Source organism: Accipiter gentilis, chromosome 30, assembly GCF_929443795.1.
Source record: "Accipiter gentilis chromosome 30, bAccGen1.1, whole genome shotgun sequence".
Classification (NCBI taxonomy): Eukaryota; Metazoa; Chordata; class Aves; order Accipitriformes; family Accipitridae; genus Astur; species Astur gentilis.
In genome coordinates, this window is record NC_064909.1 from 9,938,793 (window position 1) to 9,952,860 (window position 14,068).

Here is a 14,068-nt window from a genome sequence, read left to right on the forward strand (position 1 = left end):
GCAAGGCAGCATTCTTCTATTTTTACTCTTAATTTTGTAGCTGGGAAGAGGGTAATTAAGGCTTTCCCATAGCTGTAGGGACTTGGGGACTCTGCTTTTATCTCCTTAGGCTGTTTTCAAAGTTGCTGTTAGCTTCAGGATGTCAGCTAACTTCTGCCCTGTCTGTCCAGCCCACAGCTGGCCTTGGACGCAGTGGCTGGCCTCTGGGAATTCAACTTGTCCCTCTTCAGCCTGAGCATCAAGGAGGAGCTGGTAAGATTTATTTTATTTTTTTTTTTGGTCCTGCTTGGGAGGGGTCTGGGTGCTGCAAAGGCTGCTATGGACAGGGCTGTGGTGTCCCAGCCTTGCCGTGCCTCTTACCTGTCTGGCCAGGGAGAGCCCTTTCCTCTGGCACAGAGCACGCTCTGGCATGGTGGATGCAGAAGGCTTTGAACTGCAAAGTATGTAGCATCATTCTGTTCTTCACCCTTTCAGGGTGCCTAATAAGTAGGTGGGTGTAGGAAAGCACGATCTGAGGGTTCCTGGCTGCTCTGGGCAGTGGAGCAGCACTGAGCGAGGCTGTGTCAGCCTCACCGTGGTTGCCTGTTCCAACAGAGAACAAGGCCCTGGGGCATACATGACTGCCAGTTTGTGTAACAGCATCCTTGATGATGACTTTCTGCTGTGCAATCCCAGCGCTTCAGGCTCTGTCACACACAGCGTGCCCCTGGGCTGCTCACAGATGGCTCCCACCACCTGCATAGTCCCATTAGTCCTAAGATCCAGGTCTGAATGGTTTTCAACATTTCCCCTGGCTCTGCTCCAGCGACCTTTCAGAGTTTCTCAGCCTCCCTTTCCTCGCGCTGCCTTGCCTGAGCCTCCCTCTGCTCCTCGAGAGCCCTCTCCTCCGTGGCTGCAGCCATCTGCAGACTCTCTGGGTCTCTGTGCTTCATCATCTCCCATCTGGAGCTCATCTCGGTGCTTTCACATCTTGCTGATGCGCAGCCTCGTCTGCACTCCAGAAGGAGAGAAGGACTGCACTTCCCCCCTGGGGACCCTGCTCCAAAACCCAGCGGGGGTGTTTGGGTGTGTGTGTGGATTGCCTCTGGCCCGCGTGGGGGGACATTTGCCCTCCAGGTGGTGTTCACCTCATCATTAGGGAAATGCAGGAGATAGCGGAGAGGGTGGAAACTTCACAGCAGCTCTAAACCCAGTCTGACCTTTCCTCCTCTGCCCCAGACTGCATTGCCATTTACACACTGAGCCTCCATGTTCAGCTCGGGGGGGTCCCTAGACCAAAGTCTCCTGGGCTGAAAGCTGACACTGGGCAAGCTGTGTAAGCTGAAGCCCTTGGTTTGCTTTAGCTGATGGAACAGCCTTTCTCCGGCCTCCCCTACGTTAAACCTCCTGATGAGAATCAGGCATACCACACAGCCAGGATGCGGCAGGGAAGATTACTGGCAGGACTCACAGACATGTCAACTCCTGCAGAGAGCGATTAGCAACTCAACATACACCCGTGGCTCCTGAGAGCCTTTGGGAAGCTGATTAGGGCACTGGAGAGATTTATTTGTGGTAAGAGATGAAAACCACTACTTGCAGCTGCTGATGAGACGCACAGGTACGCACCCAGCCTGGCTGGGAGCAGGGGAGATCAGCATGGCAGCGGTATCTGAGTGCATGGGGAGGGGATGGGAACAACGTTTTTCAGACTATTAATTTCTGATGGGGAGTCACCTCTGGCTCTGGGAGTTGTATTAGGTTGACACTGTTGTGATTGATTGATATAAAGAGCTGAAAAAACCCCCTCCAAGCATGGAAATAAGCGTCAGGGAACTAAGCCGAGTGGAGATGGCAGCAGCAGCCAGGGAGTCGTCCCTGGGAGGTGCTGCAAGGCCACCCATGCGGCTGGGCAAAGCCCTGGGGAAGAAGTAAGTTCCCCGTTGCTCTCATCCGCAGCTCCTTTACACCGGGCGCAGGCAGAGGCGGACAGATGCCGTTGTTTCCGTGGTGTTAGCGGTGCGTGCAGACGCGTGAGGCGGGTACCCCTGACTGCTGCAGGGGACCGAGGCAGGACATCGCTGTTGTGCGTACCCCTGAGTAATGGGGCTGTGCTCCCACTCACTCAGCCCTCTGGCAATCTGCGTGGCAGCAAAACACTCAGAGAAAGGCAGCACTGTGACTGCCCTACCTCCTACTTAGGGGTCGGGCACCCGGTGCTCCTGCTACCAGCGCAGGAACTATTCCCCCGGAGGACGAGCACCACCCTGTCGGCTGTCCGTGGGAAAGGGAGGCTGCGGGCTGCGATGCAACGGCAGCCACTCATCCCTGGGGTGGGACTCCCCCAGGTCTGGGGCGCTCCTTGCCCACCGGACAGAAGAGCCCTGTAGCCTTTCTCAGCAGCCCTCGCCTTCGAGCTGGGATCTCGCTGCCATCACCCTAACGCTCAAGGGTTAACGATGAATTTTCCAGCTCCGTCAGAAAGAACGGAACAGCCCAGCTCTTTTCGACGAAGAGTTTGATCTTCAGGCGCCCCTCACGCCGAGGGGGCTGGCACGGCACGGCACGGCACGGCACGGCGGGCCGGGACCCGCAGCCCCACGCCGGGCGGCTGCGGGCGACGGGGCTCAGCCTGCGCCGCCTGGCTCCGGGGATCCGGGCCGCCCGGCAGGGGGCGCCTCCCGTCAGCGTCTCCGCCGGTCACGGCTCGTCCCGCCCCCCGAGCCCCGCCCCTCTTTGTTGCGGCCGCCAATAGGAGCGCGCCGAGGGCGGGCGGGCGGCCGGTAGCGTGGTAACGCGGCGGCATGGAGCGCGGCGCGGGGCGCGCCCCCAGCGCGGCTGGGGCCGGGCCGGGGCGAGCGGGCGCTCGCCGCTAGGGAGGGGGCCGTCCCCGCGCACAGCCTCCTCCGCACGCGCGTAATACACACACATACATCTATACAGTACGCATACAGAGAGAGAGGGGGCCCGGGCGGCGGCGGCGGCCAGGCCTCGGGGCACCTCCCGACAGCGGTCCCCGCGGCGCGCCCGGGCTCGGGCATGGCCGCGGGGCCATGACGGGCGCGGCGGCGGGCGGCGGCGGCTCCGGGAGCACCCGCCGCGCGGCGGTCGGCAAGGCGGGGGGCCGGTCGCGGAGCGCCCAGCCGCGGGCGGCGGGCGGCGGCGGCGGCGGCGGGAGCGGGAGCGGCGGCGGCTCGGAGGAGGAGGAGCAGCGGGACGGCGGGTCGCTCTTCCTGGTGAACAAGAGCGGCTTCCCCATGGACGGGCAGACCTGGGAGCGGATGTGGGGGCACGTGGAGCGGGTGCACCCCGACGGCGGCGCCGTGGCGGCGGCCATCCGGAGCGCCGCCCGCCTGGCTCGGGTAAGGCGAAGCCGCCCCCCTCTCCCCGCTTCAAAAAAGAGGGGCTGCCACAAAGCCCCGGGGCAGACATCCCGCGGCTGCCCGGTTTTGTGGGCGTGGAGGGGACGCACAAGGGCCGGGCACCTCGGCCCCGAGGGTGCTCTCGGCCCCTGCCCGCTGCGAGGGGCGGCAAGGGGAAGGCGGGAGCGTCCGCTGTTCGAAAAGAGACAAAACGGGTATGGTGCCGCGGGATGCTTAGGAGCTGGAGTTGGTGCCTTGGGAAACAAGGAGGAAGAAAATTATTTTCTGATCTTGGGGAGGGGGAAGCGGGAAACAAGGAAAAAAGACATCTTCGGAGACTGAATGAAGCGCTTTGTGCGATTTAAAGCACATTTTGCCCAGCTCTCTGGAACGCAGGCATTTCTTAAAGCACAGCCTTGCTCCTGAAATGTAATAAGGGATTTAAAACTCAGACGTTTCATTTCCAGTACATGGAAAGATTCCAGACGCTTTTGTCTTGTACATTCCTCGGCACAAGCTCCAAACAGCTCTGCCTGACCCAAGTCTTTTTCCTCCAGCCAGCAAATAAAATGTTGTTGTCTGCTGATGTTCCAAGGCTTCTCACCACTGCGCTGCATTACTGATCACAGTCTTGAATGCTGTCAGCTTTGGCAGACTTTGAGCTTGATTCACTCCTCCCACCAAGCAGCATTAGTCTGAGCTGACCACTGAAGCCGGTGTTGATTCACACCCCTCTGCATGCTGGGGTGAGAGATGCTTGGGCTGGCGTTGTCACCGTCCTGGTTGTCAGTGATACATATGCTTGTTCTTTACATGGGGTAGAAAGAAAAAATTCTGTGCACGGAGCGGTTGAAAGTATAGCGAGTAGGGCATCTTGCGAAGGTGCTTGTCAAATGAGATGCAGGCTGAAAAGGCCTTTCATCTCTCTTCTGTAACGTTTAGTTCAGCGTGAGTGCAAAAGGAGCCATCTCTTTCTCTCCATTCCTTTGCTTCCCTTGTGCCGGCACCAGCCTTTGTTTGGATGGGGGAGCAGATTCAGCTGAAGAATAATCTGGTTATGCTGGGTTTGCTTGTGGTTCCTTGGTGTGGTTCCTCTCATAGTTGCAGAAATGCTTGAGGTAGAAATGAAGGGGCAGGGGCAAGGCAGAACTTCTTGTTTCAGCAGCATGACCAGCTTACACTAGTCTAAATGGCCTGCAGATCTGTTTGGTGTTAAGAGATGGCAAAACACACGCTGGACTTGATTTCCTTCCCTTACTTCCCAGCTCCAAAGCACGTAACTCTTACTGGTGATACCCATAGCGACTGATAAAGCATCAGGTGAGAGACGTGCCAGTGGCTCCAATGTGCCGACATGCTGCCTGCTGGAGTGCCCCAGAGAGTGTTGCCTGTGGCTTCTTCCTCAGTGCTGAAGCACGAGGTTGACTTGGTGTGGCATGTGCTGAAGCTGGGTAAGAGGAAAAATATTTTGAAATCTGCTTGGCTAAATCATCTGATGTTAGTTACTAGTGGCTGATCAGTGGAGGGTGCTGTAAGAGTTGTCCTGCGTTCCTCCTGCACTGTCTGGCAGCAAACTCCCTGTTGTAGTGGTTAACTTCTTCAAGGGTAGAAGGGCCTGGTGTTCCCTGTGACTAACTAATTCTTGCTGGGACCTCTGGGTCAGCGGGTTGTTTGAGGACCACCTGGTCCTTATTAAGGCTAACACATCTCAGGTGAGCAAGTGAAGGTTAGGAGCAGATTGGTTTGCTGCAAAGTGATAGTGGGTTGCTACGGTTGTGATGGTGATTTCTGGGTTTGAGTAGGAATGTGAGGGAGAGTTGTTCCTTAAATGATGGTACGGCTTTTTTAATTGGCTTGTGCTGCTGGGTATGTGGCACCCTGCAAAAGACCAGGTAGTGCTGATGGGGAGTGATGAGAGAAACTCATGCCTGTGAGAAGATGGCTTGTAATCTGGTTGCATTGGTAGTTGGTGGAGGCTGAGCGACTGGTGTGTGCAGCTGCTCCATTTTTTACATCTGATCTGTTCTTAATCCCTGGTGATGGGAGAGAGTTTTCATCCCCTCCCCAAGAAGCTCCACTTGATGGCTCTAATCATCTTGGTATTAGTGTCAGCGATCATACATGCAGGGCGGTAAGTAGCTTCTTACTGTATTGGCAAGGTTGTCCTTACTGGAACAAATGGAAACCACAGGGCTGCGTCTCTCCTGGGGAGGAAGAGTCCTCACAAAAAAACCAGCTTGTCTGCAAGGGGGGCAGTTTTGGAACCTGAGGGGTCCCTTGGTTGCACCCCGCATGCCTGACTTTTGGCTTGAGCTCTGGGAAGGGTGCAGGCTCCAGGTTTGGAAAGGCTGTGCAGTCCTTTATGTGGCCTGTGATCCTGGAGATACTTGTAGATCTTAATGAATCGAACCTCTCACTAGCTTTGAGGGCTCTAGACTGCCAACTTCATCTGTGCTAGTAACAGCATACTTGCAGGGCAAGCTAGCAGAAAATGACTTTCTGGTCATTAAATGAGACACAGCGGAGTCGGGCAAGATGAGTTTCATACAGGATGTCTGTGGTGAACTGAGACTACAGTGTTTCCAGCCACAGGATGACGGTCTCCAGCTCTCCCACAAGATCTTGTGCTGCAGCAGCTCTGCTGTCTCTGGAGCTGCCATTGCTTGGAAATACTAATACAGGGTCAAGGCCTTTCAACTGCCTGGTCTCTGAATTTAACTGGCTTTACAAATTCATGGTGTGTAGTGCTGTGTCTGCATTTCCTCTTGGCGGCTCTGGCCTCCCGCTACAAACCCTTGTCGGCTCCTGGCTGCTGAGCTGGGATGTGCACCCGTAGCTGGAGGGCTGCAGCCTCAACCGCAACAACGTGGCACTTTCCTTTGCTGTGGTATCCTGCAGCCCTGGCTTCTGCTCTGTGCTGGCTGAGCACCCACGATCGGTGCTCCTGCAGCCAGGGCAGAAATCCAGGGGATGAAAAAAATGGGTTTTGTCTGGAGGCAGTGGGAGTGGCGGGTGGCTGTCCGCTGGCTGCTGGCATGGCGCTGTGTACTGCCTACCCGGCACTGGAAAGAGGAGAGCAGTGTGCCATCCTGCATGGGGGCAGACCGATGGACGCTTCTTCCACGTTGCCTGAGATCTGAAGGGCCTTGGGCCTCCTGGCTTAGCAGGTCTGCTGAGGTAACTTTAACAGACAGGTGATGGGATATGTGTCAGCTGGTGGCAAAACCCTGGTTCTCTTTACCCAAGTGACCCCGGTGGCTGACATGATTATCCTCCACCTTGGAGATGGGGAAGCACGGGTGAGGGTGGCCGCTGTGCGTTACAGCAAGGGCTGCATCCCTCTGCAATGGTGAGGTCCCTATGGGATGCTGTCCTGTCCTGCAGCTGGGCAAGGGCAGGGGCCTCCATTTTATGGAGGGCTGGGAAAGGGGTGCTATCCCCCCCCCAGCCACTCTGCAGCAGCCAGGCCTCTCACTGGCTGGGACTCCCATTGCCTTGGCATGTTGCGTCATGTAAGCGCAATGCGTGCACCTAGAGTTTCTTTACCTATGAAGAAAGGGAGTGTTTATATCAGAGCGGAAATGACCACCCCTGGAAGGATTTGATGGGCCTGCCTTGATTCCCTCTTTCAGCCACTTGCTGCTCCTGAAACTCAAGCCCTGTCTGGCGTGTTGAGTCCAGGCCTGCCTTAGTGCCGGGAGGGACAGGTGAATAATTTGTCCATGCCAAAGGGGCCAGGGGTGGAAGGAGCTTGTGAAACAGAAAAATTGCCTCTAATGAAGAGCTTAGGTGTGGAAATTGTGATTAAGAAGCACTAATGAGTCTGTCTTGTAACTCCCACTTGTGAGGAGAGAAAACCCATGTACGTGTGCTGGTTGTCTCCCATGTGGCGCTGGGGATGGCAGCAGCAAGCTGGAGGCCTGGACATATGTTTGCTTGCCATGCCACTTAAAACACATTTCTGTGTGCTAGTAATGTATGAGTCTCTATTTTTTTTTTTTTTTTTTTTTTTTTCCCCTTCTCTGAGGTGTATTTACAATTTGACTGTAGTAATTAGGTACATGTAGAAAATGCTGAGTTTTGGTCATCTTGGGATTATTGGCTCTTGCTCTCTGAAAGCAAACACGCAATCCCTCCATCTTACTGGAGGTGAGGAGCAGAGAAGAAAGTCTGTGTGGTGGAGATGGCCCCATATGGCCTGAACTTGCTTTTTTTTATTTGCAATTGCTGACTTGAAAAGTGATCTTCAAACTATTGTAATGACGTCATGGGCCCGCAGATGCCACACGCTTTCCTTTGCGTCACAGGTGCCCACGTTGCTGGTTCCTGTATTGGGGTCTGCATTAATATTTAAATAAACTGTTTCCTCCACTACATTGGTGAGAATTGTACTAGCTTATTTTTAGCCACGCTGCCCACTTTAACACCTGCTGACCCTATATTTTGCAGTCTTGCACCTAAAATAAGGGAACGTGGGACAAGGCCATGCCCCTTTCCTGCATGGTTACAGGCTCAGGAGCCATGTAGCTGAGGGGATTAAATATGGATTGAGGGCCCGGTTTCTTAAAAGTGCTTAGGCACAAGCAGATGTCTTATGGGATTTTGGAAAAATCCCATTATGTTGCCAGTCTATATTTTTAAGTGTCTTAATATCATTAAATATCTGGGTCTCAGGTGGTCTTCTAGGTACCCTGTGCTTCCTGCCCAGCAAGTGTGCTGCTGACAAGTGGCAGATGGGAAATTATGCAGCCCAGAATCCTTGTCTCCTTTTATCTTTCTCTTGTGGTAGAGGAAATCAAAAATTAGACTTGAAATGGCTTTCTGGGGGAGGGAGGACAGCAGAACCAGCTCTGGGACTCTGCTCATCCAAACTGCCCTCTGCTAGAGGGGAAAAAAGGGAGGCATTGGCCTTCTGCGCTGGACTGCCGGCCCTTGTAGGGTGGTGTTTGAGGGATAGCAGTGGCTGTGGCAAGCAGCCTGCTGTGATGGGGGCCTACCCTGGCCTCGTTATGCCGGCAGGGATGAGGCTGGCTCTGGTGCATGGCAGCCCTCATTGTCAGCGGGCTGACTTTGCTGATGCTTGAGTTCACGTGGGGTTTCAGCCATCTGTGCTGCCGCGTTGCGTTGCACTAAGCACATGCCGCTGCCCAAGTAAATCACTTATCCGCTCTGCAGGGAGCGGTAACTGTCTAACCTATTTATCTTTTTTTTTTGTGTCCAGCCCTCAGTGCCACCAGTGCCAAACTACAAGCTCTCCATGTCGATCCCAGAATGGCTCCAGGCAATACAGACCTACATGAAGATGCTGCAGTATCCTTCTCCAGCGTGCAGTCTCCAAAGAGAAGTCTGACTTGTGCCTGGCATGAATTAACAGGGGCTTTACCGAAGCACTAGCTGGTTTCAAGGGCTTGGGATCATTTGGGGGTGAAAGGACACCTCTAAGGATCTGTGATAGCACCTGCAGCACTGAGCTTGTCACAGCAATCCTTTGAGAGATGTAATTAACTTCAAATGATACTGAAGAATTCAACTGAAGTGATGTTGGTGGGAGTAGAAATGCTTATTTTGAAGTTTGTTTATGAGGATATTATGATCAGATGATGATGCCTGGAGAAATAATATGACATCTTGTCATAAATCAACTAAGGGAGAGCCGGTGTTGTGGCAAACCCTTTCTCCCTCTGCCCTGGCAGCCCCTGCGGGCTCCCCGAGTACTGTGTACGTGCTCAGCTTGCAGAGAGTGTTTATCATTGGGATAGGGGAACAAGCAGCTGTCCTGACCCTGAGGTGGGCAGGCTTGCCTGTGACACAGGAGCTGACCAAAGGAATTGTCCCCTTCTGGATGTCCCACCTTGCTTTAGGGCTTCATCAGAGATGTACACATCTATCCAGCCTCCCTATTGCTGCCCCATGCCTAATACCTGACCATTTCCATAGCTGACAGACCATGTTGGGGGAGATGGTTGCTGGTCCAGATGCTGCTCTTTTTTTGGTTTTCCTTTTTTGTAAACTCTCCCTTTTTGTGTGTGTGCATGTGTGTGTAGGGGGAAGCAGCGGGGATGAGGAATGAATGTAAAGTCCTGGTAAGGCTTAAGAAAGGATATGGGTAGCAGCTGGAAGAGCATCCAAAAATAGCTGGCCCGGTTAGCCTGCTGGGGAGTAGTGGTTGGGATCAAGGTGGCAGCAGGGGTTGGAGCCGCAGCAGCTGCTCTGGGAAAGGAGGCTGGGGCCAGCCTGCTCTGCAGGGGGATGGCACATTTCTCTTCTGCCTGTTGGCTGCTTGGGCAGGATGAGAGGCTCAGTGGGGTTGTATCGGAGAGGAGACCATGTCACACAGAGCTCCAAAAATTGTATCCCCCTGCTCCCCGCTGTAGTTTTGAAATCCTGCACTCTGCTATGTAGCAGGAGCAGGCCTTAACGCATGGAGTTTGGATCTGTGTTCAGAAAAGCTTCAAAGTGGGCAGGGGAACAGGGTCTGGGCTTCCTCTGAGGGCTGAAAGAGTCTGTATGCTTTGTTCAGAGCACTCTGAAAGGGCCTCATGAATTAGGTTTTGAAGGTAGGAGGGAAGCAAAGCCTCGTTTCTGGAGAACTCTGAACTCTAATTGAAGTCAGTTCAGAGCATCCTGGTGAGAGCTGGAGTTTTTATTTAGACCATGGTTATACAGCCAGCAGCTGTGCTATTTATGCCTTGAAAGGTACCATTTGCCTCCATGGGTTCACCTGTTTCTGCCTGGTATCACCGCCACAATTTTGCTGGCATGAATGTTCTTGTGGCCATGTTGGGAACTGGGCTGGGGAACAGATTCAACTGGAAAAATAACCTAGCAAAATTAAGTGGATGGTGTGATTTTTGTTGTTGTTGTTGAGGGGGACGGTTTGTGTTGTTTTTACTGGACAGATTGGTTTCCTGATCCGATTTACTGCATTACTGCTTGAACAGCTAAGCTCAAGGAGCAGAGAAGAGGCTGCTTTTAGTGATGCTGCTGCATGGTAGTTTGCACTCCTAGTCAAGTGGTGCTGAGGTTTGGTTGATGGGTGACTGTCTGCTGGCACCCTTTGTGATTAACTTTTCTCCTATGCTCATAGTATTAACTGATGTTATTGAGTTGCGTCTAGCTGGTTATTTCCATTTCAAGTGCATTGTATTTTTTAGGGAATGATTTATATTTCCTAGGTGTAAATGGATGCACCTGTAGTGCTTTTGGTTTACCGGTCATACATGAGCTATGTGGCTGACTGAGTCAAAAACTTAAAACGCGAGTAAGTTCTTTCAAACAATGAATGATGTTGATTGGTTTGGGTAGACTATAAAAGCTTTCTCTTGCCCAAATGAGAGACTTCTTTTCAAACTTGTAACCTAATAGTGAGTGGGACCTAGAGGAAAGGAGAATTCATAACCCTCAAATGCCAAATTTAAGTGTCATTTTAGACAAACAACCTTTTTGCTTGACTCTCCACCTAATGCTGGTTAATATGTCATATAAAAAGAAAGTGAAAAAATTGCTTTATTTCACATGCCAGGGTTTCATCTCTGTTGAGAGTCAGTAGTTTTTACTACTTGTTTTATGTTTCACCAGGAAATCAGAACTGAAATTTACCTTTTGAGCATTGTTATTTTATTGTTTGACTGTTCAAGTCGCTTCCTTTAACAGACAAAATTCAGATACAATCACACGGGAACACAGTTCTTCGAGATTAGAAAAACCAGACCTCTAAGTGGGTAAGTGTCTCAGGAAGTGGTCTAGCGCTCTTGTCCTACATCATGCCAGATGATCACCTTGGGCATTGAAGCACTGTAGCACCACAGAATGGGAGGGCTGTCTCCTGTGTATGTTGCTGCCTTTGCAAGGAGGGTCCCAGCTCGCTGCCAGGTGGCAAATGGACCCATTGAGAGCCAATGAGGGGAAGGGCTGGTCTCGCTCAGCAGCTGCATGGGAGCTGCATAGCTACAGTCCAAAGCTGAATGCACAAGGCTGGGAAAACTCAGTTCTTGCTTGTTGGTGTTGAGTTGGGAGGGCTGGGCTGCTTTTATGGAAACTATGTAAGTCCTGATATTCTGGTTGTGCTGTAATGCCCTTTGCATGGTAGGAAGAGATCAGCTGTGCAAAACGCTGCAGGAATTTTGACGTCTTGGGCGCAGTCCTTTCCCCTGGGGGATCACAATGGACCTTTAAAGTCATGGCTATGCTTCTCCCATTGCCACTTATCTTGCTGTTCCTTCCATGTGGTGAACTCTAGCACTGGTTGGGATAAGCTGTGCAATACAAGTATGAACATGTGCACAGGGAGCTTGGCAACAGAGAGCTGGGATCCTTTGCATGTAAGAACTGCATCATCCTTAGGACAGCACTTCAATAGGACCCAGTAAATTAGCAGGTTAGGGTGGGAAGTGATGTTGACAACATCATGCTTTTATTTTAGGGTGAAATTTAGATAAGCAGAATATAATTACTCCTGTAGACTGGCCTGTCTCTAGTTCTCCCCAGCTGTCTGTCATTAATCTAATGGTCCATCACTGTAAATTCCAGTTACCATCCCAGCTCTGTGCTTCAGGTTTTCATCTTGCTGACAGCAATCTTTCCCACTTCCTTTCTCTATGTAATGTTCACTGCACTGGTGGAACTAGTTTAGAAGAAATCTTGTGCCTTGAATGATAGATGGGTTTACAGAAGCTTAAACCAATTTTCAGGCTGGTCACTCATTTTTAAATTTGTCCCATTACTTTTTTCCAAGGAAGTGGAGGATGAAAAAAGAATTATGCTCAGCACTCACCACTTGAAAGGTCAGTGTCCTCCTGGGCTGGATGAAAGCCTGGCTTACGAGGATGGTACTCTTTCCTGGAAGGGAGCCAATATAGTGCTTGCAGCTGGAGATGTACCCATGCCTTTGCATCCTCTCCTAAGTGATGCCATTTCCTCTATTTATCTGCCTTAGTGTTTGCTTGGGGACTCATGTCTGACTTTCTCCTTGTCCTGTTGCTCTTAGGACTCCTGTGGGTGACTTGGTGTGTGCTGGCAGGGCTTTTGCAGAGTTAAGCAAAGTGCACCTGGAAATGATTCAGCCCCTCAGGGCAGCTGCTTCCAGCTTGCCAGGCACAGTTGGCTACACGTAGTCTATGCTGGACTTGCACAGTGTTAAGACCTGTGCTGCTTTGCTCCTTGACCTGATGGATGGGAATGCTAGGAGTAGCAGAGCTGTTAGGAGCACGCTTATGGAGCTGCCCAGATCCTGTTGTACTGCAGCGTGGCTTGAGCGCTTGCCCTGTCTTGGTTTCTCCAACTTTGAGAAGGGGAATAACGCATTGATAATGTTGAGGTGTCCCTGAAGGCTTTCCTTCACCTGGGGTGTGTGGCTGTTCATAACAGCTGAGGATATCTTCTCTTGCTGTTGTCCTTGGTCGTTTGTTTTCCTGCTGCCAGGCCAGTTTTCATCGGAGCTGAAAAATTGCCTATACCTGTGAGTTTTTTCCTGGGAGGTGTGTTCCACTTTGCAAGAAATCTTCTTCCAGTGTGGCAACAACAGGCCTCTTGTGCTGAGGTGACAAGCGCTGCTCTGAGCAAGTTTCTGTGGTGTGAAAGGCATGGCTTACTGTAAGACAAAGTGGGTGTTTGCAAGTTGATCGGGCAAGATGCTAAGTGCCTCCAATTGCCACTGGCTCTTGAAAGTTGAGGCTGTTCCCAGAGCTGTGATTTATTGATATTAAACATATTGCTTATTTCATAATATGAGGGCTCAAAGCTAATGAAAGTATTACGAGATCTTTGGCAGCCTCTCTTTAAGAGAGCAGTAGCCGGACACAAAGAAGCTGAGCACTAGATGGAAATTGAATATTCATAAATTCATGTGAAAGTGTCCTAAAGCAGCTGGGGCATATTAATGAGTTTTTCTATTATGGAGGGAAGACTAGATATTATAGAGATTTACTGTCAGCATGGGTGTGATGCATGAGAAAATAAAAATGTGTGGCTGCGCTTAGGAAGAAGAACATAAATTATCTATAGGAGCTCATAACATTAAAGGACATGGGCTTGCTATAATTCAGTATTTACAATCTTTCTTTTAGCTATCAACTTACTTCTAGACTGCCAGACACCCTGTGGATTTGACTAGACTCCAGATAACACTTTTGAAAATGTTAGATTTCTGTTGGCGTAGCTGCGCGAGTCGGGGTGGTAGAGATGTGATTCTGCAAACTGTGTGTGGTGTTCCTGTTTTACTGGCAAACTGTCTGAAAATGTGTCTGTGTCTAACCTGGCATGAGTTGGCTGTATTGACCCAAAATCCAGGTTTACAGGTGTAGCTACATCTACCATAGGAGCGCTTTGCTAGTAGAGTATACAGGTATCCTGACCTGGGATGGTGTCCTTCACATAGGCTTTGTGATGTACCCTTTTGTACTAGGTAGGTAAAGGGCACCCTGTGGAGTTCAGCTCTACTGATCCATGGTACATGTGTATGCATGCAATACAAGTGTTTGAGACACTGATAGGACTGGTTTTCCTTTTCCCGTACAGGTTTATGCTGGCAAAACCTCTATTACAGCTTTTGTTGGTACAGCTGGTCTGATGGAAAATGGTACCTTTTACTGAAACAGACATTCTTTAGAACTTCCAAGCTTAGATTATGCAAGAGCTTTAGAAAAAATCCATATTTCTGGATATCTAGTAATATCTGGAACTGTGAATTCAATGCCAACAGGCTTTTATTACTGGCTTTACGAGGAGCA

The 14,068-nt window shown here is 51.3% G+C and overlaps 1 protein-coding gene across 1 annotated transcript in view; it reads left to right on the plus strand.

The window, feature by feature from the left end:
- Window positions 1–3,032: 3,032 nt before the first annotated feature.
- VASH2 (vasohibin 2) overlaps window positions 3,033–14,068 on the plus strand; it is a 38,526-nt gene continuing 27,490 nt past the window's right edge. The window contains exons 1-3 of the mRNA XM_049833621.1: window positions 3,033–3,341; window positions 8,563–8,651; window positions 11,006–11,062. Coding sequence (XP_049689578.1) covers window positions 3,033–3,341; window positions 8,563–8,651; window positions 11,006–11,062 — 455 coding nt within the window. The remainder of the gene's footprint in view (window positions 3,342–8,562; window positions 8,652–11,005; window positions 11,063–14,068) is intronic.